Consider the following 24,497-nt stretch of genomic DNA (forward strand, 5'->3'; position numbering starts at 1 on the left):
TTATGCACGTGATAGGACTATGAAGGAAAATCTTCTGTGCCACTACACAGAGAAGTATAGGACATATATAAAAAGAAATAGCAGGCAAAGTATACGAATCCGTATAAAGAAGAAAAAAGACAAATGAACGTAATATGAAAGAAAAAATGGCGTCGTAGACTCGAGCCAGTGGTTACACTACTTAAAAGCATATAGGTCAATGAGCATCGTACGTATGAAAAATCGAGAAGGAGCAATTTGCATGAAAATTTTCCATTCTTCGATATCGTCAACACGAATCCGTTCCAGAGAAAATGACCGCATCGAATGATTATGCATAAATACATATATATATAGATCAATATCCAATCGGCGATTATCATTTACAAGAATGCTAACAATCAGTTGAGCCAGAAAGGACGAATCATTCAGAGCTTGAATAACGAACGGCCTAATTTGTTCGGATGAATCTTGCCTCGCTTAATCCTGAATGACGATAAGCCAGGTACCGGCATTAATATATTGGCGATCATCAGGAATCAATCAAGCCGGAACCAAGCACCTTTCGACTAGTGGTAGAAATAAAGAAAAAAGCAACGCTTGTCTTTTCTGCCATAGCAGGGACTCAAGCGAGTGCCATGGCCGCCATGCTTAATGCGGCACGAGAGTGTGACGTCACTGGGCCACACACGTAAACCAGCTTACGTATAAAATATCAATATTTTTCTCCGCCAGTTGCGAACCAGTTCACATGCCCGACCCCAACAGTCGGCCGTAATTCGTTTCCTGGGCGTTTGCGAAAAATTCTCTTAGGACCTCCGAGGAATCCCCTGTCCCAGGTGTACGTGGCTCATATCATAGAAGGCACCTGGTACGCTTACGGATAAGTGTACGAGCACTCACCAAAGTGCATTCCAGTTTGAGAAGACAGAGACTGCTATGGCAGTGGCGCCACTAAGCTTGTGAACGATATGAATATTCTGATTGTTCGTATTTCTTAGGAACGCATGCGTCCACGAAAGCAATAGATCTCACTTAAATTTTTTGCAAATGCCCTTGATGTCTTCTCATTCATCCTTTCATTCGATAGACTGTACATTTTTATACGGTACTTTTATCACACCGTGTATACAGTTTTGCAAGGGCGTATATGACGCTCTTATATTTTTCTTTTTTTCACGCAGAGCACGCAACCGTATGCCGTTGCATATTGTCTCACTTCGAATAACTTTTCGCTGCGAATCATATTTCTGCATTGCGTTTTGCGTATCGTCTTTAACAATCTAATTTTCTTTATGAATATCCAAAAGCAACTATACGCAAATAAATATATATTTGCGTGTCTGTTTATCTGTAATAAATGGCTTTTGGATTGCGGCTTTCGTTCGATCGATAATATTTAATCTTGTAAATGCGCTTTACATCGGTGCTACGCGTCGTTACACATCAGTACATTTTCATGGATAAATTGACGGATATGCAGGTATTTTTTTTGTATAATTTCGAAAAAAAAAAAAAAGGTAAATATACTATAATCATATGAAGAGTAATAAATTTTTTAGTTCCGAATCAGCTATTATTTATCCATAAAAGGGGTGGATGCGGGATAAAAGCCCCCAATGTACAGTGTATACCTCGTTAGATTTTTATGATATTCAAATAGATAATGCAGAATACATATTCGGTAAATAATTCCTGAAATTTTATCGGTCGCTGCGACAGAAGTAACATCCGCAATGGACGATCCTACCACAGCGACTGTCTCACGCATTGGAAACAGTCCGGAATATCCGTTGAATATCGATCGAGCATTATAAATATCTTAGTAGAATTTCTCGCCCTGCCGTATACACTGTACTGTATACTCAGCAAGGCTGTAAGGGAAAGAAGAAGACTTCCAGCGCCGATCTCGATAGTCTTTTTACTGCGTATAATTCCAGCGCAGTGCACCAAAAGACCATAAGATTGCTGTGCTGTTCCTGCCTTAAATAATTAAAGTCTTTCAGCCGTAAGGTGGATGTGGATTCTTCCAGATTTGGTAGACGCGTAGGCACCTTCATTTCTCAAGTCGATTCGTCCCCGTTAAATCTTAATGAATGAAGAGATACAACGTGGCTACGTAGGAGCTCTTTCGTTAAAGGTATAACCGTACAAACAGCGTGTCCCATTTATACGCCGTACAAATTGCCAATTTTTAAAAACATATTACATCCATGTTAAAATCGATTATACATTGCCAGATATTTACTGTAGTAGATATGCACGTATATTTCCTATACTACACAACCTCCATAGTTTCATTTTCCAGAAAGGTTTTGTTTGCAACGGATACATACATTTGTCACCAGGCAATGCATTCCTACCTCTTTTACTTCGTTTCCCCTGCATTACACAAACCTTTTGATAAATTGCGATCGTACCCAATTGCACCGATGCAAGCCTTGCTCGTTTTAACCAGAACTTTGCACCCGAACCCGTCATAACAACAAAACGTTTTATTCGGTGCATCCCGGTTGTACGATTTTACGAGATAACGTCCATCGCTATAAATATATCTATAGGAACATCAACAATACTTCAATTGTTCTTTTGAACAATGGCATTTCAGTTTTATCCTTGCGAATTTTTCTCATTCAAAATTTATTTTCTATCCACGTGGTCGACAGTGCATTTCTCACCTACTGAAATGAACTCGCGCCTAACCACGACTCGAATTTCCAAATATCAAATCGTAACTTCAGATGCTTCTTCTTGTAATGGATCGGTGTTTTCCAAAGGGTGGTCGACTGCCCGTCTCTCGCTGCTCCCGAGACTTAGGTCACTCCCGAGGGTGTCAAGAATGCCGAGCTCAAGTAAACCAAGGGGTCTCTCTTGATTGACTTATACAAGTTTGCGTTATGACGACACACCTCTCTACGCGAAGCCGTTCGACGTTTGGTATTCGCCGCCTTTTGCCTGCGAGATATTGTCACGATGTCACTAGCTAGCACTACCACGCCCTTCCGCACCCTTAAAACAGACTCTGTCTTCCTTGCTATGCCTTAACAAAAAGATCTCACAGTCTTACGGTGAAACTCAATTCGCTTTAAGTGTTCGTTCGAACGAACCATTTCGTCGTCTGGTTTACCATAAGCGAAGAAACCATTTTGAAAATAATATTCTTATATAGTAATAGTATATTCGTAGTACATGGTGAGCTTGCAAATGTATATTGCGCAATATCCTTACTGAGGAATATACACAAGTCGTGTGTGCATATTATATATATATATATATATAATATGAAAGTGGTCCTCTCGAGGATGCCAACTGCATACTAGAATATTTCTTTAAACAAAAAAAAAGGAAAACGCTTATCTAGCGAACTCTCCATTTCAACGAAGTGTAACCTTACACATATTGGAACTGATCCAATTAACAAAACAGCGTGGTAACTCAGCATGGAACGATGTGGTGGTTTTATACCGAGGCGTCATTAAGCTTTGTTCTTATTCTGTTACTTTTCGACGAGACAACTGTAGTCGTGTAGATCGTTCGAGTTATGTTGTTGCTAACGGTAAACTGGAGGTTAGGTGAATTTTTGTTATATCTCCTATATTTCACCCTAGTTGTCTATTGCTTTCCTTTTCAAAACGAACCATATCATCGATACCACCTTACCCCGAGTTTCACCTCAATTCGCTTGATTCAACCCACTTCGACAATTTTATCTTTCACCCTCTCCTTGTGTTACCCCTACGTGTTCCTTTCGGCTTTCCGCATATTTGCGACGTCTATATTTGCTCGTGTAACGAGACTGGTATATTTACTGATAGCTGCTAAAGTGGATAGGTCTACCTAGCGTGAGGAACTATTATGTCTTATATTGCGAAGTATAAGAAATAATTTATTGTCGTGGGTTGCTTAATTTTTTATCGGTGAAATGTTTCCCATCGTGTGTATAATCAGTTAGGGAATTGATTGCAAATTGAATTTTCTCTGCGAAATCCTACCCTTCGGCTACGTGAATACAAATGTTTTTTCGTTTTTTTATATTTCTTTTAGTCATCTGACTATTATATTATGGAAATCGTTTGTTTTCCTTGACTGTTTTCAAAGGATACAAAGCGTATCGATACGCTGCACCAGGTACCCCCTACAGGAAGGGAATTCTTAATGCAATGTAAATTCATGTAGATCAAATGATTCTTCGACAGTCTTCGAGGCGGTAAGATCAGGGGTGAATTAAAACGGGTAGTTGTAAAATCAGAAAATCTTTTTTTTTCACAAAGATATTTTTTTACGTATGATAAATTTATGAATATAGATTCATTTTTTTTTTTAATGATATTCTATATAATTTACTCATTCTGGTTCATGGATTCGGATGTTTAAGCAGCACAGAATCCAGGAGCTCATTGTGCATCGCGACAGTATAGTGAAACACTGTTGAGAATGTAGGTTAAGCTCGTCCAATGTTACTGGGACAGTCGTAGAAGAAAAAAAAAGGTAAAAATACAGCACGTTATTTCCGACAGTTTTCGATGCGGATGTCACTTGATTTTTAGCTCCGCCGTGAGGTCGCCAGTCGTCGTGTAACTACGAGAATGGCGACTAGAAAGACGTCTAAAATGCTACTTTGAAAGGTCGGAGGTCAGCACCGTCGCACGGTCTACTGCTGCTTGCTGAAATATTTAAACGTCCCTTTACGAACACTTGCCAATGTTTACCTCTTTCACCAAAGCTAAAGATAAAGTCAAAATGGAAACTGGAAGTCAAGATGACGCAAAGTCTAAAGGAACTCCGGACGATTGTCATGGCAAACCTGAAGACCTATACCTGGAAAACGTTTAACCGGTATTTGCCACGTCTAGGAAGTCCAAGTCAAATCGGTGCATACCGCAATAACAAAATTACAAACGTGGAAAATATCCGGTCTGAAATATTCGCAATTTTTACTAATGCAATTTACGCACATACATATTATACCCAATGACACGAAATCGATATTTATGTTTCCACGAGGTCGGAATCGACCGATTAATGAACGAAGACCATCTATCGTTATAAATATCGATAAACCATCGACCAATTCGAAACCATGTGTGACTTGTTTTGCAAAAATATAGATCGGCAACAATATCAATTATCACGACCGTGATAACGATTAGACTTGGATAAACTGTATAACTCAGGTAAACTGTGTCAGTAGGCGCAGTGCGGTAACACGCACATTTCTGCAGTCACATTTACATCGCGGTTGCGGCCAATACCCAACGATATATTATAATCTTCTTGACGTACATAACAGTTACACTTTGACCTATATAAAATTTATACTTGAAGTATATATAATACATTTAACAAGTGTCCTAATCCCTGGCAATAAATATACCACCATGCAAATTATGCAGTTGCGTATAATTTTATGAAGTATACCGCATTCAAAGAATAATTTGGCAAGCGGATACGCTCGTGTCTATCCCCATTTTTGTTACCCTTTTTTGTGGCACTTCGTGACGTATGTCTTAACGAGAATCATAAATCTTCGTATCTTTAACGAAAAATAAACGTGGTTGCGATCGTAACGTGGTCCCTTAAAAAAATTCAACTCAAAGATCGTTAATGGAAAGTGCTTCGATCGATTCTAAAGATACGTAAAGGACTTTTACACGTCAAGCTATGAGTTATCAAACCATCAATTGAATCGACGTAATTCTGTTTCAGATGAATACAGACATTACCTTCTATCACATAAATATTTATCATAGAATTTATCAAAAGCTACCCGCATCATCTCGACACGTGAGTAGTAACCGCATACGTCTAGTTTGGACGGATTTCTCATCCTAATCCCATGTAACATATAAATCATAACGTACAGTTCAGGATAGACAACTTTAAATAAATGAAAATCCAGTCCTGCCGTGGTGGAAAATTATAACTGACGTCAAGTATACTGCAAACGTTATCCTGGCTAAACAGTTTCCAGACCGTTTCGCTCGCCACTAATTGCTACGAAATTTTCGAACGCAGTGACTTACCCACTGCTAACTACGTGACGTGAGATACGTCGCGTAATATTATAAATAACAAGCGGCTTTTTTTTTAAGAAGTCTTGAAAATCCAAGTCGAGCCTCGAACGATTCTTAAGACTTTTTGGTTGAAGAGCGACTCTTACCGGCATTGCAATGCACAAACGCGCAATTGAATGTTCTGGCACGAAATTCATTTCTTAGAAGTTGAATGCACTTAACGCTTCAGATTTAGTTGAATGAATATAGGTCAGATTCGACGGTGGCGACGCCAAGTGGTTCTATCTCGAGACCGAGACCCGATAATGCAAATGCGATCATCACTGGTTGCTCCGTTAGATTATTAGCTGCAATTAGCATCCAGATATAGTCGATTGCGCGTAACTTTTGGATTTATATATATGTGGCTTACACGAATTGCTGTTTATGTACCATCGTTATAACACATACATGTACGCATGAATTTTAGGAATCCTGTACCTTTTCATTATCGCATTATCAACTAGTGGGTAATCCTGCACTTGGGGTATTCAGAAGTTTTTGGAATTTTCAATTGTATAGCTACGGACCGTGTACAGCAGTCCATTTTTGTGGTCTGATAATGTGTGCAATCTAACCGACATTCCAGTAGTGCCTTTAATATACATTTTTTTACATTTAATTTTTTATCGCAGTACTGATTCGCGTTAATCATGCAAAGCACATATGGGTATGGTAAGGTTTTAATAAATTTTTGGATCTTCCAAATATAATTAAAACTTTTCAAATTTAGGAAAATATATTTATTATTATTATTATCATCATCATTAGAGGCAGATTTGATTTACTACTGTGTTTACTAACGGATAAAGCACTGGGTAATAGTGTTTCGAGTTACTGTGTAAACCAAGTTCCAATTACTGCCACGAATTAATATGAAATTTGTACTTTCCTTAATCATAGATTTTACCCGTGCTGAAATTATCGCTATTTGCTCTGACTATTATTGACACTGTGTAATCATTCAAGAGAACAGTCTGTACAAACTTACTGCGTATACAGTACTTCCTCTCTGATAATTCTAATATAATTTACCAACTGCATTCGAGAAATCGTTGGTACTAATAACAGAATTTTCAATATATCACAATCTATTAATCGCATATCATAAAGTTATCTGACAAAATTCGTAACTCTAGAATCGAGCAGCTTTATGCCGGAAATAGTTCAAGGAAGTCCGACGTTGCGTTTAACAGAGGAAATAATCGATTTTACTATTGTCACGTATATACGTATACATATATACCTCTTATACGTTAAGAACTTCATTCCTGAACTCCGTATATAAGTACTAATCTTTCTGTAACGTTCAAATGAAAAAAGGCAGAGACATTCTAACAAACGTCGCAACCCGATAAACACATAACCTTCAAATGAGTTTTCACATTATCTAAGAGTCTATCGAGTTTCTGGAAAATTGCGTGACCACGCTCAATAAAATTCTCTACACTTCTTTGAACGCTCACAAGCAATACGGAACGAATTTCCATCATTTTATTGTGGACGTGGCACCAATAGACTGGGTCTTTTCTATGAAGGTCCTTTCAAATACATATAATATATATATACAAGCGTCAACCTTTACGTCATGACTTCTATTCGCATGTGACATATGATAGAAAAGCATGTACCCCCAGTTAATATTGTATGGCATACTATTACATATGTCGTCCATAAGTACACGACATACTTCCCAGTTGATTTATATCTAATGTGCTTCGAGTTATAAAATGAAGCTATTAGAGAGAATTTTCCTCGTAAACTAAAAAAAAAAAACATTTTACTCCTTATGTATCCCACTGTGATCCTCTTTACCTATGAAGGCGTTGAAATATATCGGAGAAGGAGTTTTCGTGCTTCTTTGTTGGAAATTGTTGAAAATGTTGAAGGCTTTCTTGGAACGTTTTCTTGGGAATGAACCGGCAGGTATATCTACGATATCGCATGTCGCGCTTAATGGAATTCTCCTTACTTGGAAATTTTACCTACGCCCTCGCACAATGACACGAAGAGTTTCGTGCGAGTATATATATATATATATATACATAGTAGATATAATATATCGAATTTAAATAAACGTTTCAAATCGTGAAAAGTCGTGTTGTTCGATAAAATGCAGCCATTTGAGCTGTTTTGAAATAGCCGCAACGTATTAAGTGTATATTGTACTGTACGTCATTGTACTTAAAGTCGGCCTTACGTGTCTGGTAGAAAACAAGTTTCCTTCGAGTGTTGTTCTTGTACTTCCCCAAACTATATTTCCCTTGGGAGAAATAGAATTGCAAAGCATTAATACCTCGATACGGTTTCTTTGCCACTTATGAAAATACCAAAAGATCATAGCACTCTTGCGCGTCCTCGTATGCACTTGAGGATGCGAATGCACTTGTGCTGCAGTATTTATTGAAATAAAGAATTTCAAAGTTTCCCTAGAATTCACTATGGGTATATTTAACAGTGCACGTTCGTCTGTCAACACTCAACGTTATCTCGTATATCTACAGATTCAATTGAATAAAACAAATATACCGTGTGTCAATAATAATTTAAATACATTTTTTATCATATTTATTTAACTCAATCTGCGATCTCGATATCATAATTCATACGTGTATCAGGACAATTATGTTTGATATACGTAGTATAGCGTATATAACCTAAAGGCATTTTTTTTTGTATCCCTATGACAGTTTATAGACATGCGAAAGATTCGTAGGTAATCTAGAGACATGTGGAGACGTAGTAATCAATAGGCGCAAGGAAAAATAAAATACAAATGAGTAATATTTTTAATAAGAAAGAAAAAGACAAGTTATGAGCCATGATATACTTCGCGATTTTCTTTCTTTTTTTTTCACTCTATCTCTTATCTTCCTCTTTCAAAAGGTTACGGATCCTGGCCCGAATTAATCTGGATATAACGTATGAAATATTTCACGTAACACCCTTTCATGGAATTCATAAGCCCCTCGACCAAGAGTCTACAATGGAAACATAATGAAAGATTTAGTAATCCTCTTTTCGCTCAAGTAGCGATGCAGAGGCAAAGAAAGGCTACGCGGTTGTTAAATCCTACGGGCAGCAACTTTTCCCATTCTTTCTATCTTCATCTCACTGGCTTCTCTTGGGCTTCAACATTCCCTTAGTCCGCACCATCCGCCTCCTACTACTGGCTCTGAATCGTCTATACCGGATTCCGTGGTTTTTCCATCTTTCTTTTTTACTGAAAACTCCGCAAAATCCACAGCAACTGTCTATGGACAATAGGTAAAACGCTAGTTATGGAAAAACTTTTTTTGCAAATACATGGATTGTATTGTTTTCAATATTTCTTCGGTTTCATAACAAGGATATAAAAATAATATCGTAACACACCAGACGTGACATCAGGTCAACACAATCTAGCGCGTCCGAAAGTCAACAGCAGTCGGTATACGAAGGACCGATATCTAAGTAAAGTGAGGCTTTTTTTGCTCTAACGCATTTTTTTCTAGGGTACCTATGGTGTGTCTGCGCTGGCTATTGATTAATCGACCATCTTTTCTAGGTGAAATGTACTCAATGATCATCGAGCACTACGTGTAGTAAATAGAGAGCACTATGGCAGGTTTATATATAATTCTATGGTCGTAAATTAAATAATAAATAATTCTAGCATTCAGGTATTCAGTGTATAGACTCATTATACGTATGTATCCTCTCAGCTGGTAGTAATGCCTATCATGCGTCTCTAAATACTGATCCGATCGTTCAATAGTTTTCAACTTATTGCAGATGTATGCAAGTACTCTCTATTATAGACCGCGCTCTTAAACGGCTTTGGCACGCAAGAACTCTTTTCATTGGGAAATATAAAGCACGGAACACAAGAGAAATCGAATAATTTCGATTTACAGAAAAAAAAAACAATTAACGAAAATATCATAAATAAATTGTATAGGGATCGCTTAGGCATTGTTATATATAATATAATAGACTGTACTATATAACTCAGACGTTCGGGGATTTAGCCTTATATATTATATAGGAGAAATAACGAGCTAAGAAAATAATTAAGAAAGATCGATGAATGACACAGAACAGTATATCGATCTCATTTGATATCGATAATGGAATGAAAATCGAGTAAAATGATCCACGTACCTCGTCATATATAAAATTGTCGATTTCCTCGAGCGGCCTGCCGTATAAATCGGTTGGGAACGGTTCAAATTTATTTGGAAGCACCGCCCCGTCCTCCACCGAAGTTTTTCTTCGTGGCTGAAACCCGTACTCCCTCACCAATTGTACAGTTCTATTCTCAAGCCTGTCTAGACTCTCCTTGGTAAAGGGTTTAACCGTCTGCTTGCCTCCCTTAGCGCCAGGTGTTTTAGAGCCAGGGGATTTGTTCTCAACGTTAAGATTTCCCGCACTGAGATTGTCCGAAGTAGCAGGTTGAGGAGTGCCGATGATATCCGGTTGTATCTCAGCGCTTCCGGAATCACCGGTACCGGAATCGGCAGAGGTACCAGCAGTACCAGCCAATGGAGGTCGTAGCCTGGTACTATCCTGCGCTTTAGGCGTGATCCTCTTTTGGGGTGACTCCTCGGTAACCCTCTCTTGCCCGAGGCTATTCTTTTCCGGTACAGGTGTCGGCGGAGTGGTATCCGGTGGGCTGAGGAAACCTTCCATTCGACTAGACTCGTTCGATTCAGGCCTGAGGTTAGTCTGGGTCTCGTAGGTGACGAAACCAGGTATGACGTCGCCGGAAGGTCTAGTGTCGCCATATTGTAGGCTACCGTAGGATCTGCCAGAGCATCGCGGGAAGAGCGGCGACAGGGAATCCGTATACTCGTATTCCGGTGGACTCAGTCCAGCATAAGGTGGAGGCGATCTTCGGCTCTCAGTCAACTCTTCATCTCGAGTGGTACGGTGGTACTCGCTGAAGTCTTCGGATCTTGTGGAGGGTGCGTCCTCGTGTTCATCGGTGGCTCTTCTATGAGGACTCTCATCAGGACGCAGCCTGGTCTCTTTTGGTGAACCTGCCGGAGAGTCCAGTACGCGTCTCAAAAAACCATCGCCGTCCTGCGAGGATCTTGTCGACTCCACGCCTATCAAGGAGGTCCTTGATGTCTCCTCCAGCCGCCTCGAAAATCCTGACGACTGAAGGACGCTCTGCCTCGAGGGTTCGTCGAATCTTCTTCCGGTGTCTCGATGCTTTCCAGACCCAGATCTTCTCGGAGGCTGCGGCGTCCTCGAGAGTCCCTGGAACCTCGGATGAGCAACAAACTCAAACTCTCTACTTGTTCCTGGAAGATTTAAGCTCCTCTGGCTTCCGGTATCCCGTCTCCTACCGGGATCGCCGCTCGGCCCGTAAATTCCTTCCTCCGCCAGGCTGTCCAACTCTTCCCTGCTGAGATTCTTCACATAGAGTCCAGCTACCCTAGGACGATTCACGAACCCATTGTCCTCGGAACCGCTGCTCGGGGGGCTGGGGGGTCCTTTACTCCCCTCGCCCCCGCCCCTCCGAGATGTCATTGGTATCTGTTATTCATCCTATGCGTTGCCTCACTCTTACACGCCATCTCTCTGTTTGCTCTCGTTCCACTTTTTTTAACTTCAGGTCTCGTGCCTCGCTTCCTCTCGAGGACAACGGTCACGACATCCTCTGAATACATCGCACATCCTGCACGTATAGTCAGTGTCAGGTTATGGGTCCCTCTGTCCCTGGAGATAAGTTCTTCGTAGGGGGGTCTTCCGCCTCAATGAGATGACATTAGCAATTCTGTTGGAGATTCGAGGTTAACTATTGATGCCCCGTTGTCGCTGACATTGGAGATACTCGTTAAGGATTGGACGATGACAAGTGGATAAATCTTGTCCACCTTGGTATGAAAAGGCGAATGTCGCTCTTAGAAAAATTGTCCTGGTTCCTTTTATTATCCCCTTTGACACCCTCCACGACTTTGCTAGTGAGCACCGGTTATTTCATGTACAAGGGCCTCCGTATTTTCATTTACCTTATGTTTTTATTCTCACCCGTTATTATTTTATTCCGCACGGTAATGCACTATTGTCCTAAAATTTGTTTACTTACGTAGTCTACTAATAGGGTAACGGTCATTAATTAAAGTCATTACGGAATTTTTTTCTCTCTTCACTACCTAAAAGTCACAGTCATCGGATGAGCATATATTGTATTTAAATGAGAAACAAGGAGAAAGAAGAAGATTTTGCTGTATCTCAAAGTGGCAAATTCAATTGCGTGGAAGTGAAATCGCAAGCCGTGCTCCTCTTGCCAAAACGCGATCTTTATGGAGTTGTAATTTTGTTTTTGCTTCATTCCTTTGTCAACGGTACCAAGAACAATTTTCTTTCAGCCCATATGTATTTTTTGTATACTTCACATTTTCTGCTTTTCTCTTATATTTTTCTTTTGTTATTCTCTTCCGCACTGCTTTCGCGATATTTTTTTACCCTTTCGAATGAGCGTCAACGCCACTCGCTCTTTCCCATTATTGGCTAGATGCAAAAACGGTTTTGACGCAGCCAAATAGGAAACGTTAACGTGCTGTGAACTGGCTTTTCCGTTTCGTCGCCACAGTTGACGTCATCGTCGTCTCTTGCGTACAGCAATTGCGTTAATTACTAGTTTAGAACAATAATTAGCGATGCGCAGTGCGCATAGACTTTTCTACATGCAAGTCCTTAATGAGGCTGGTTTAATTAAACAGTAATTTTTTATTTCTGTGCTGTTTCTTTTTTTCTGCTGTATCATCAATTGTTTCACCGTACACTAAGGAACACCCTTCTTACGTTGTCCTTTACTTCACCTATTCACAAACATGAAGATGTTGACACAGATGGATTTTTTCTTCTTTCATTCACTTCAGACAATGTAATTTTCGTATCCTACATCGAGCTCATTGATTAACCCGAAGACTTGGAGATAAAAGGAATCTGGCTGTAGCACTTGAAATTAATTCTACACGTCTCAAGACTTAAGCACCTGGACCATTAGACTCCCATTGGCGCTATATCCCGATCTAATACAGAGGGTAATATAAATTCTGGTTTTCATTAATGGATATTATTCCTCTATAGAAACGACGAGGAATGACGAAAAAAAATAAAAGTCCGGAATGGAAAAAGTTTCGAGAAAAATGCCCGATACCTTTGTCAATGTGGAATATTGGACGAAGATTGAATATTCAGAACTGCCCGATCGCTTCGCTTGAGATCTACCTTCCCCTTTCTTCCTTTATCTTCAATGAGCCCAAGATACCTCGCTACCAATGCATATTCAAGCAGTGTCAAATATCACTAAATATAAGAAGATCATAAATATTTCAAAGGTATCTCCTTCGTAAATCATTTTTCTAATAAAGCTCTGTCAAAAAAAATTTCATCCATATACATGCACTATAAATAATCACAAAACTGTATAAATCAATGATTCGCATACATCGCTATGCCAACTTCACTGTAAATCTTTCACTGCACTTGGCAAACAACAAAGTTGAACTTTCCAACCTACATTGCTATCTCATAGTAAAACAAAAAGTATATTTCCCCCCAGAACCCAGATACCATCCAATATATCCAAGCTCCTTGGTAAACAAGTTTAGCAAGAATACCATAAAAAATATTTCAATCGCGACGAACGACGTAAAATTATTAACTGATAAAACGCGAAGGGGTTGAGATTACGTGTAATCGCGATGGTGAGTGGAGTGCTCGCATTCACCCTTCTCCTCAGGTTCACTATTTATCGCGAAATCCCCGACGAAGGTCCTGCCTTATACCATCGAGTATACCAAAAGACGTGCACCCTTAGGGCCCGGTACGCGCTCGAGAAGGGTTGAAATCACGGGCGTCTCTTTCGAGAGCTGTAGCGGCACTGTCCGAGAACGCGATTCGTAGGCGCGCGCGCGCGTATCGAACGACCAAGAGGCCACAGTCACACCACCCACCTGCACAACCCTCAAAACCACCCGTAACCACCCCCAGGAGTCGGTGAACAGAATATACCAAGAGCGGTGCTGCGAAGCAGATATCTACGGAGTTAATGTGTCCAGCAGTCGAACTAAAATGCCATCTATAAGTAGATACTACATCAGTACCTACCCTTAACCGTTGCTTCCGCAAATATTTCCCTGCTCATTCTCTAGAGGTTGATATACGTTTCTATAACTAGGTAAGAAATAACAAGGGCTGACAGTCCCTTTATTCGCTTTGATCTACGTACTCCTGTAGTTTCCCTTTGTGCAGATGAGGTTGCCGGTAGACCGCAGATACATCAGGCGTCTAAACTACCCTTGTTGGAACGTTCGGCAGGAGGATGAATCGGCTTAGCAATATAAGGGGTAAGTGTGACGGATGACCGGTTTAACGTCGGCCTGATTAACGAAATTCTAGAGACAATTAGAGGTGTCTGATACCTCGTTCATCGTAGATAGATTGACATTCTTAATTAACCAGAAGGCCCCTTCACCTAATTAAGTAATATATTATTACTCATAAGTAGCTCGAGGTATGCGAACGGTATATTATAACAAGGTCATCCCCAGACCAATGGACGTTGTCTACGACCTTACTTGGTACCCACAGCATCTATGACATTAAAACTCATTACTACCTTAGAATTAATGTTTGGCCAAAAGAAGTGGTCCTACACTGTTACGCCCACGTCACATTTAAACTGACTCCGATAGCCATAAGAGTGAATTGGTTCACTGATTATCGGCAGGATAAAGCTTGAATCTCCTATTCGCTCAAAGGACAATCTGAATCAGGTACCAGCTACCTCGTCTAGGGGATGATAAACTTGACGATAGCAGATGTTCGACTAGTTTCAAAAGTTTGTTTCCCTTTTTCATTCTAAGGGATGCTCATTCAAACCACTGACTGTGATTTATCGAGAGTTCCTTGACAATGATTTGACTCGCCGTTTCGTAACCTCGTATTCGAAAAAAATGTACGGATAACTTGGAAATCTACATATGATCGATAGTTTCACGTATCAACGAACCGGTGTGCTTTATTCATTTTTGCAGATTAATTGGATTCGTCTTGAGTTTATCTTAAGCTCAAATTTCACATTAAATAAATAAATTATTTATCACGTACGATTTTGTATATTTATGCAGACCGTATTATTATACATTAATCAGTGTATCACGGTAATCGCAATAATAATCTCTACTAAATACTCCATCTAACGCGAATTAATTTCATCCCTCTGCTTTTGCTGATTATTATTAGAAAAGACAGAGCGTCAAACAAATTCAACGTTCTTTCGCGCTTAACGTTAATCTTTTAATGTGCCTTGTAAATCTGGGGACCTAGAGTTCTCGTAAGGGACGTTCAACTCACCCGGTTCACGGATCTAAATGATCGTCGCCGTGGCTATTTAGGATATGAAAAGGAAGACTCGAGGATTCTCCTACCCTCCAACGAACCCCCTTACTGACGAATATAATCACCTACTTACTCATGGCGCCATAATGACAGTAATACCGAATATAGACGTACCTAATTACGTGCCATAGTACTCAGAGGCATGAGATTTCGCAGAGCTGGGATATCCGCAGAATTACCCAACCATGACGTGTCCCCATACAACCTACAGATACTACCCTCATTTACGGGTCGCTTAACAAATGCTTAAGGTCACCCGTGTCATCCCTGGGATTTAAAAACAGGTCAACCTGCCGTCAGTGATCTTGAACGTTAAGTCGATCGTCCAATTATTGCAATTAATTATTAAACTTATAACGTTATCGTTCGACTATAATCAATATATATGTATATACATATACACATTAGATATAATACTATACGCGATATATACACTACTCTGTACACTATAACTCATTGATATCCCTCTATTATTAATATCATCCTACCACATACGATATTCGGTAACGAAATTGAAGGATGAAACCACGTGGATCGCATTGTTAGCAGTTACTGTGAATGATCTACCAACCAAATGGATATACATATATGGATATATGAGATGCTGGATGGTTTCTCAGAGATGCATCATGTCGACGATAATGTATTCCTGAGATATCCGCAACGATAGAGATTCGTTGAAGCCAAAACCAAATAGAGATAATTGTATCCCGTGACATGGAAATTGCACGTGATTACTACGGTCTGAATTACTCTCACGAATCAACGTATAAAGCAATATATTTATCATTCGATAAAGATATCCAAAATTTATCTTTTGTGAACGTACCTTCGATCGATTTGATCTACCAATCTCAGCAATTGGTTTCAGATTGGACGGTGCGGGAGGAAGAAAGGGTTTCACACACTTTAAAATCGTGAACTGGGTGCACTTTAATGTACACGCTAGTAGAATCCTATGAAACGGTGCATTCACGTGCGTAAATATGTGGATAGATTCCCTTTCAAAGCCCAGTACATACATACTATCTGGGTATATCGGGTACTACCCTTGGATTTCATCGTCTTTTCATTTTACATCGTGCAGGTATACTGAACTGCGGGTATACTTATGCTACCTTCCTTGGTATTCATGTAAAAATATATGTATAGTTATATACATATATTTATAATGAGATGTGTATACGAAAAATATGTATATACGTAATGCGCGACATAAAAAGTGATGGGTGAAAATTATCGAAATGGATATCGTTGAAAAATCATATACACTTTTTCCCTTGATTATTTGTTTTTTGAAATTATTAAATTTTTTGATATTTATAATATTTCTGTTGTCACTTACTATGTGATGAGGAATATTGGTATATGTCTTGGTTATGTATATCGTGCGCAATTAATTTTTTGAAAATATTAATCGAGTCGTTACAAACCAATTTTCCGTGCAATCTAAATGGTTATGAATGTATAATAGTTGCTATACGCGAGACGTTAATTCCATTATGGTAAATGAATTTTCCTAAATGTAGTATCAAGCCAACAAACACTGACGCTCGTGGTAGTCAAAACTTCCCCCGATCCATCCTTAGGGACCTGGTCCTCCTTCTTTCTCTCCAGGTGCTTCCAGGTTTATTCCACCCTTGATTCCGTACCCCAAAAAGTATTTTGAAGTAAGATTGTATAGGATGTTTTTAAATTGGATGATTTCGTGGATGCTTCCTGCGTGTAATAAAGTTTGTCAAACGCCAGAAGCGAATAAATTGCTGTTGAATTACCCGTTTACAAAGAGTGAAAATATCGATTATAATTTTTCGAGACGTTTTACGCCAAATGAAATGTCCTTGGATATATAAACGAGTATGTTTATTAGGAAAAAAAAAATTCGTTACTTTGCAGTTTCGTTACCCAAATCCATTCGGAGGGTAGAAATCGATAGAATCGAATTGATCAAACTTTATTTTGCATAATGGCAATGCAACGTAACAGTACCTATTAATTTATCCTATATACATCCTTATGGTACTTGCTGTATTACTTTATGAAAAAATAATTTATTCATATATCTTGCATATCTTCATCATACATAGCTAAGTACTGTTTAACTTCTGAGATGACTAATACATTCACATGTCAACAGTCCCCCTATCTGACTGATATGTCGGAAGAAGTTCATCGGTCAGAACAATATCCTCGAGGCACTCGAGTGGCACGTAGGACTTATCGGTGAAACAATAAAGTTAGCTGCGTAAACCGCCGGCAGGACGAGACGTTGAGAGCGGATGAGAGACAGCAGGGGGTGCCTATTATCCCCTTAGTTAGGATTAATGACACCTGCCTCGGTGTAAACGAATTTCCGTAAGAACTTTCGTTAGGAAATAATCCATGGGTAGATTAGGAAATAATGTGCAAGTACAGCTGTCTGAGGTTTAAGCACAATTAATTTACTTGAGAATAGAATAATTATTTATTTCTTAAACCTAGACATTTCCAGTCGTATTCACATACGTAAGCAGTGCATCGATTTCATTCAAATCCATATAAAGGAACTGTCTAAGCTGCATGACGTATAGCAAAAGGAAACTTTATGAGGGTGAAATTCACCCTTAACGAAAAGAAAACCTGAACTTGACAGGCTATAATATAAGCAATACGCTTTTGTATATTCTCGGATACAATATTATCCATTTGGAAACGAAGCCAGAAACGTGCAAGGCACAATACACACAAATGATCTAGGACATGATATATACGTCCAGGGTGCTGGTATCGCCGAAAATTGACGAGTGGACTAGTTTAGAAAAATTTGAATCTGTCCATTACAGGCAATACCTTGTTTATGAACTTCCTTTTTTTCTTTATGACTTAATTTTGTCAAAGCGACCACGAAGAATGTTCGTTTCTTGATAATACGAGAAAGAAAACGTCGTGCCCCCTTTTATCAAAAGAAATTTTCAGTTAGAGGAGATGCTGTCAAACGAAGAAATCGAGTCCCCAGGGGCGTTCATTTATCAGGGTATCATCATTCGGCAAGATTTTAATAAAAAGCAAAAGATATTTCGAGAATTATTAATCGTCAGCCTTTACTGCATCTTACTGCATTGTATTTTTTTTCTATTCTTTTTACGAATCCTGATGAACATCACAGGCACTGACTACATGTATACGTATGTTTCCTTTGAAAAATTCTCCTGTGGCTCTTATTTCTCGCGTCATTCGAGCGGAATGGTTATCGGAACTCCGTTAACCCCATTTCTTCTATTTTTTTTCATTATGTTCTTTTTTTTACCTTTTTACTAGTAGCCACAGAACCAAAGCCAAGTGCAATATAGGATAGTTATATACTGCAAGCATGTAAATTTTTATTGCAATTTATAACCCGTGTAGGAACTTTACTTCTAGATAGCGAAAGATACATCTCAATATGTAGAATTTAGCTTTCAATGTGGAATGAAACCTGAACACCATAAGAGATCCTAAACGCAACCTACGAAGCATTCATATTACGTATAGAAAACAAAGCAGCACGATTCGTGACCACTAGGAATTATCGCTAATGATTTACGCTCGAGCCTTAAACGACTTAAAGATTTGGATGAAGTGCTGATAATCGTCAAGCAATACGTGAAAGTTTGTGCAAATAAAAATTTTCTTAATTACCAACGCTTTCTATGCGTTTCCTTAAGAATACTAACAAACAATGTTACTACAATTATGAAAAATGCATTTGACCCGGTGAAAAATGATCATAATCCGAAAAAATAATTCTACGCAATGCAACACAGGATTTTGTTCCCACGAGTAACCCGTTCATTGTCCAAGCAAAAGACTCCTAATTCTAACCGCTACGTTATGTGCCAAGTAGTGCTTAATCCGAATAACGTTACAGCTATAACGTACATAATGCGATTTATCAATTAAGTTGAATAAATAGCATATACGATATCTCAAGAATTTTGATTAAGCCCAACATAGTTCTTACACTAGTGATTAGTTTATAGTGATTAAAGTAATGAAAATAATGAATATACTACAGATACCTGCTTTGGAAATACCAATTCATGAATTAATATCCACACATTTATGCATGCTTGTATCCATATGTATAAAGCAAATGAGAGATAACTTAATCTAACCTAACCTACTGGAACGCATATAAAAACTCATACAGTCGTCTTATAAGCTCGTCGTATGACCTCAGAATTACGTAATACAGTCCAAGTGCTATACACCGGGTGTGAGTAACTGCTCTTTACACAATATATACTTTTCAGGTTACAGTGGAAAAAGTGTGAAAGCCGTGCGGGAGCTTTCAGCGGTTGCACGTGCTTGAATTCTAAATAATGCGTGGCGGATCTACGTCACGAAAAATATTACACCTTGTGACAGTTATACCGTTACAAGAAAATGGAAAAATTATCAAGGGACAGCTTTACTCGTCCTTGCGCAAGCTCTTGTATAAAATAATACGAAATACACCATCAGCCAGACGTCACTCCTACGAAAGTCACGTGCTCTGAATCCTATTAACATATCATTAGAAAAGAATATAATCAAGTGACAAAAACAAACTTTTATAACTTATAAGAGCTCAAGAAAGCTGCATGGATAAGCAGTACGATAACACGTTAAGTCACCCCCCGGCAGTAGCTCAGCAGTAACGTTCATCCCCTTTAAAACCATGGGGAATACCCGCAGACAAAAACCTTAAAGGAGGACAAATGATTTGCGTATCCCAAAGGGTTTACCTTTAACCAGGTTCGTCAGTATAGCTAAAGCAGGAAAACGAGTCAGGGACGTAGCCAAGAATATCATTGAGAATTTCGCACATAGTCGATATATATATATATACACATATATAGGAAGAATTTTCCAAGTGTCAAAAGCTAAGCATAAAAAGGCCCATGGCTCAAATCCTCCCTCTACTTGTATTGTCGACTCTCCTTTCTTACTTTAGACTCTCTGTCTCTCCCCATTGTACGATTCCACCCTTTGACCTCTTTAGTTACCCTTTCCATCCATCCTCCCTTTTCACGAGTCTTTTTCTGCCTCGCTCTGTTAAGCCTATAAAAATTCTCCCTTCATCGTCCACCAGAAAATCCGTAAGACCAAGCAAGGCCGTCCACGCGTGCGGTCACACATGCTGCCTGAGCTTTTCATACGTTAGTCGATATACGTTTATATATTAATCTGTATGCACGTTATATTAATACGTGTCTGCACGCCCACGCGTGCTTCAAATATCGTATGAGAGCCTGAACTACGTCATCTCCACGTCACGGAGTCGCCTGTATTGATCGACCGTGGCTTTTCTTTCCCTGCCCTACGTCTGGATTTGCTATAGAGTTTCTGTCTTCGAACCAACGACTCTTTGACCAGGTTATGACAGCCGTTCAAGGAACTTCTAACCTTGCGAACTATCGATGTTCATTCATATACTTTTCAAGATATTTGACTGTATATGTATATACTCGTAGAGATAACATGTGATGGGGGCCATCAAAGATTTCTCTGACTGTTTGAACACTTTGTTATCGCATTTGTTTTTCTTTCTTGGATACTGTTTACAAGGAAATATAATATCCTAGATTATCTTCGGGATCCTAAATTTACTATCGATGTCAAGTTTTAGGAACTCTAGGGCAACTAATTAGGGCAACGCTTCATTTCCCATATAATGTCGGACAACGTTAAGCTTCCCGTAAATAAGTGGATTCGATGTCGCCTTATGGAAATACACTTTGTCTCGATATATTGGTAGTATACTATATATACATATATCTATATATATATATGTATATTAATAGTGGTTCTTGGGTAAAATTTCAAGGTATTCGTTCCAGAAACTTTTTTACTTTGTTGGAATGATGAACTTAGTTATTCGGGTAATGATGCACTATTGTTCACCTTTATTTATAGTTCAGCAATTTCAATGATCCTGCTATTCATCATAACGATGCAAAAAAGTATAGAAATTACATTTTTTCTTATTTGTCTTTAGTTTTGTTCGTTATGCGTATTGCGAATGACTTAATAAGGAAATGGTACAGACATGGTAAAAGATGTTATTGTGATGCAGAGATAATTTAAATTTCATACAAAAAACGCATAGGCTATATAATTGCTATAGGATTAAACGCTTTTTAATACCGAGCAATTAATCTTGCAATTCGTTCAAATAATTGTACATTACAACACCACCTTTACTTACTTCATGGTATATATCATCAATTCATCAGTTAAATTGAATGGGATTCAGAAAGCATTAAAACGAATTCCTGCTATTTCTGGGAGTATTTCTAATTGGCTACTTTCTGTATTGAATTTCCGCTTTTCCACAGCCAATGGCCAAGCTTTGGTCTTTTAATTGGGATAATAAACTAAAATTTCTTAAAGCTCAAATTTTCAAGTAGCAACGCTACTATCTCCTATCAGGTCGTTATCACCTAATGAATTTGTTATTTGTTAGGTATTAGTTTCGCTTAATCAACAAAAGTAATTTATATTCCCGGCTCGTAATTTCATCCTGATGATTAATGGCATATCTAGCGCAACGTAGAGAAATGCAAATTACGATGCAGATTTTCTTAGAAAGTTTCTAGTTTTCGCTTCAAGAAAATCTCCAATTTCTAATCGAATCTTCGTTTCCATCTATAATCGAAATTTTCGTTTTTCTCATCGAATCGTTCAACGACATCTTGAATTGCAGTACCAAAAATTTTCACGAAACTCGATTCCCTGCATTGTTTACTCCCTACGTGGAATATTCTAGCATGCATATTAACGCACTTCGGATAGAATTAATGAACTGGTTGCGTGACTGATTACGATGGTGAAAGGATGTTTAAAAAACTTTATCTCCACGAATCAGCCACTGTGCAGTGTTCTTCGCATATACGGCTGAACTAAAAAATCCCATTTAAATTATAAAGCATGACTGAAAACGTCACAAAAATTTTTATTAATGTCGCAAACTATCTTTGCTCCATAATATTTCATCTACAAACAGCGTGCACTATTGTGAACTCTTGTTTTTTAAAGCCGATTCAACTGAAACCCCTACGTTACTTTAAGCCGCGATAACCACGCACTTGACAGTTAAAATTAATTAACACTCGATACAAAACATTCATTATGTCAAACAAGGAAAAATAATTTTTTCTTTATCCAACATAATTACATTATGACCAAAGGATCGTGCCCCTTGAAGACTTAAAAAAAATTCGAAATCTCACAAAGCATTTTCATCTACGTAGTAATACTGAAAATAATCTTATCCTTTATCTAATCCCTTGCCATTAATCTTAATTGGAATGCACAAACCGAGAAAAATATACCTCAAGCGGATCCTGAAGGCATTACTCCCTTTGCAAACACCAGTGTACACTACCTGCGCGAATTGCAAATTAGAGTAAGCAGCGAGTATCAAGCGTGAAAGTACATCTCAGGTCTACATAGTGGGAGACGCACGATTCAGGTACACTCCCCGCAAAGACCAATTTCCCACTTTCGCACGGTCTCGTTCTTGATTAGACTACCCAAAGATGCCGGAAATGGGATGAACCCGCAACCTTACTCATTTTATGAGGAGGTCTGTCAATGGTAGGGATTTAGGCTGACTCTGTATCGACCAGTGGGTTACCACGGCCTCTATAGTAGGTAACCTATGTATCTCTACGTCCTACTCACCCCGTCCCGTTCCGAAGATAAAATGCACTACTTTCCTTGGGAATGGTCAAGAGTACGGAACGACATTCACCTGGATATATTACATTTGAAACTAGCAGTAAATCTTCGACGACACACAATTTTCTCTACATCCATAATAAATAGAACCTTTAAAAAATTTCTATATAATTTCCTTTAAAGTATCTAAAGAACCTTTAAAAAAGTGCCTGTTAACTGGTTCTCTTTGACGGATACAAATTACTATTATTGTATTATTTATTATTGCGACCGTATGATGAGAAAATAAAGTCTATGTTATCAAATTGACCAAGTATTGTACTATTAATGTCGGTTCTCTTAGATTTGAGGGAGGGGCGAGAAAATTTTTCAAAAATCCTTAGTAAACAAAGGGGTTAGGATGATTTGGAAGGGTGTAAGAAGCAAATGCTATAACCAGTCACAGTCCTTCTTTTCTGATTCCCACGTAATAAAATGTGGAGGCTACAGCCACTGTCCAAATTGTTGACCGGGCTGGCCACATTTCCTATATGTGAAACTATATAAGGTTATTTGTGCCTAGGCATAGATATATAAAAGGGTCGCAAGAAAAAAAAAACACAGTAACTCTTCCAATAATTTCTTAGTTCTTGTATATTTCGTAAATTCTAAATTAAATAAAGAGATCGTAGATATGCCTGTAAATTCATATTATTTTACTGTTGATTATTATCAAAAGATAATTTCGCAAAATTTTAGACACATAAGTACACCTCGTATAGATTTACTGATCTGCCTGTATGCTCATTTATAAGACATAATAAATTTTTGCTAAAAAGAATCTCAGATGCAACCTCTTTCGAGGGAAGCATTTAATTTTAAGGAATTGGAAATATCGACAAAATCCCTTGAATATCATTCTTATGTATAATTTATTATATATCATAATATCACTTACCTCCTCTCATATATTCATATGTTAAATGTTAAATTTCTTAAAGTTAAATACTTCTTGAATTACTCAACATCAATCTTAAAGCTTGAAGTATTTTTGATTGCAGAAATAACTCCTGGCTGTATAAAAGCTGAGATTGCAGACAGCAATCATGCCTGAGGCAGGTAGGTATATTGCTCCATCATAGTCTAGATGCTTCGTAGGAAGGTTGAAATCTCAATAAAATTAACACGAGCAAGATATGCCGGAGGTTGACAAGTATAGAACCAAATAAGATTCTTGTAACATTTTGATAAGTAAATGAAAATTTGAAAATTTATAAAAACATTTATTATCAATTAGTTCACAGTGTAGTATCCCAGTGTATACTACAATCCCGAGAATGTCTAATAATATCAAAAACAAAGTACATAGTCGACCTAAACACCCAGTCTGGATATTCGCACATT

At 38.4% G+C, this 24,497-nt stretch overlaps 1 protein-coding gene and 1 long non-coding RNA gene across 8 annotated transcripts in view; one reads left to right on the forward strand and one right to left on the reverse strand.

Moving 5' to 3' along the window:
- The window catches only part of LOC107266517 (sodium channel protein 60E), a 60,588-nt gene extending 46,666 nt beyond the window's left edge, over positions 1 to 13,922 (reverse strand). The window contains exons 1-3 of one of the 7 annotated variants that reach the window (XM_025083770.1): positions 13,477 to 13,922; positions 13,186 to 13,334; positions 10,176 to 13,057 (exon numbers count right to left, since the gene is read on the reverse strand). In XM_025083770.1, the coding sequence (XP_024939538.1) occupies positions 10,176 to 11,549 (1,374 nt within the window). In that variant the 5' untranslated portion in view covers positions 11,550 to 13,057; positions 13,186 to 13,334; positions 13,477 to 13,922. The remainder of the gene's footprint in view (positions 1 to 10,175; positions 13,058 to 13,185; positions 13,335 to 13,476) is intronic. The other 6 variants (XM_025083769.1, XM_015737100.2, XM_025083771.1 and 3 more) reach the window with 6 other exon arrangements.
- A 125-nt stretch (positions 13,923 to 14,047) lies between these two features.
- LOC112494165 lies at positions 14,048 to 24,275 on the forward strand. Its single transcript, XR_003059355.1, has 3 exons — positions 14,048 to 14,208; positions 14,268 to 14,377; positions 24,155 to 24,275. It is a non-coding gene; the product is annotated as an uncharacterized LOC112494165 (long non-coding RNA).
- The last annotated feature ends 222 nt before the right edge of the window (positions 24,276 to 24,497 follow it).

This window comes from Cephus cinctus, unplaced genomic scaffold (assembly GCF_000341935.2).
Source record: "Cephus cinctus unplaced genomic scaffold, Ccin1 Ccin1_scaffold0318, whole genome shotgun sequence".
Classification (NCBI taxonomy): Eukaryota; Metazoa; Arthropoda; class Insecta; order Hymenoptera; family Cephidae; genus Cephus; species Cephus cinctus.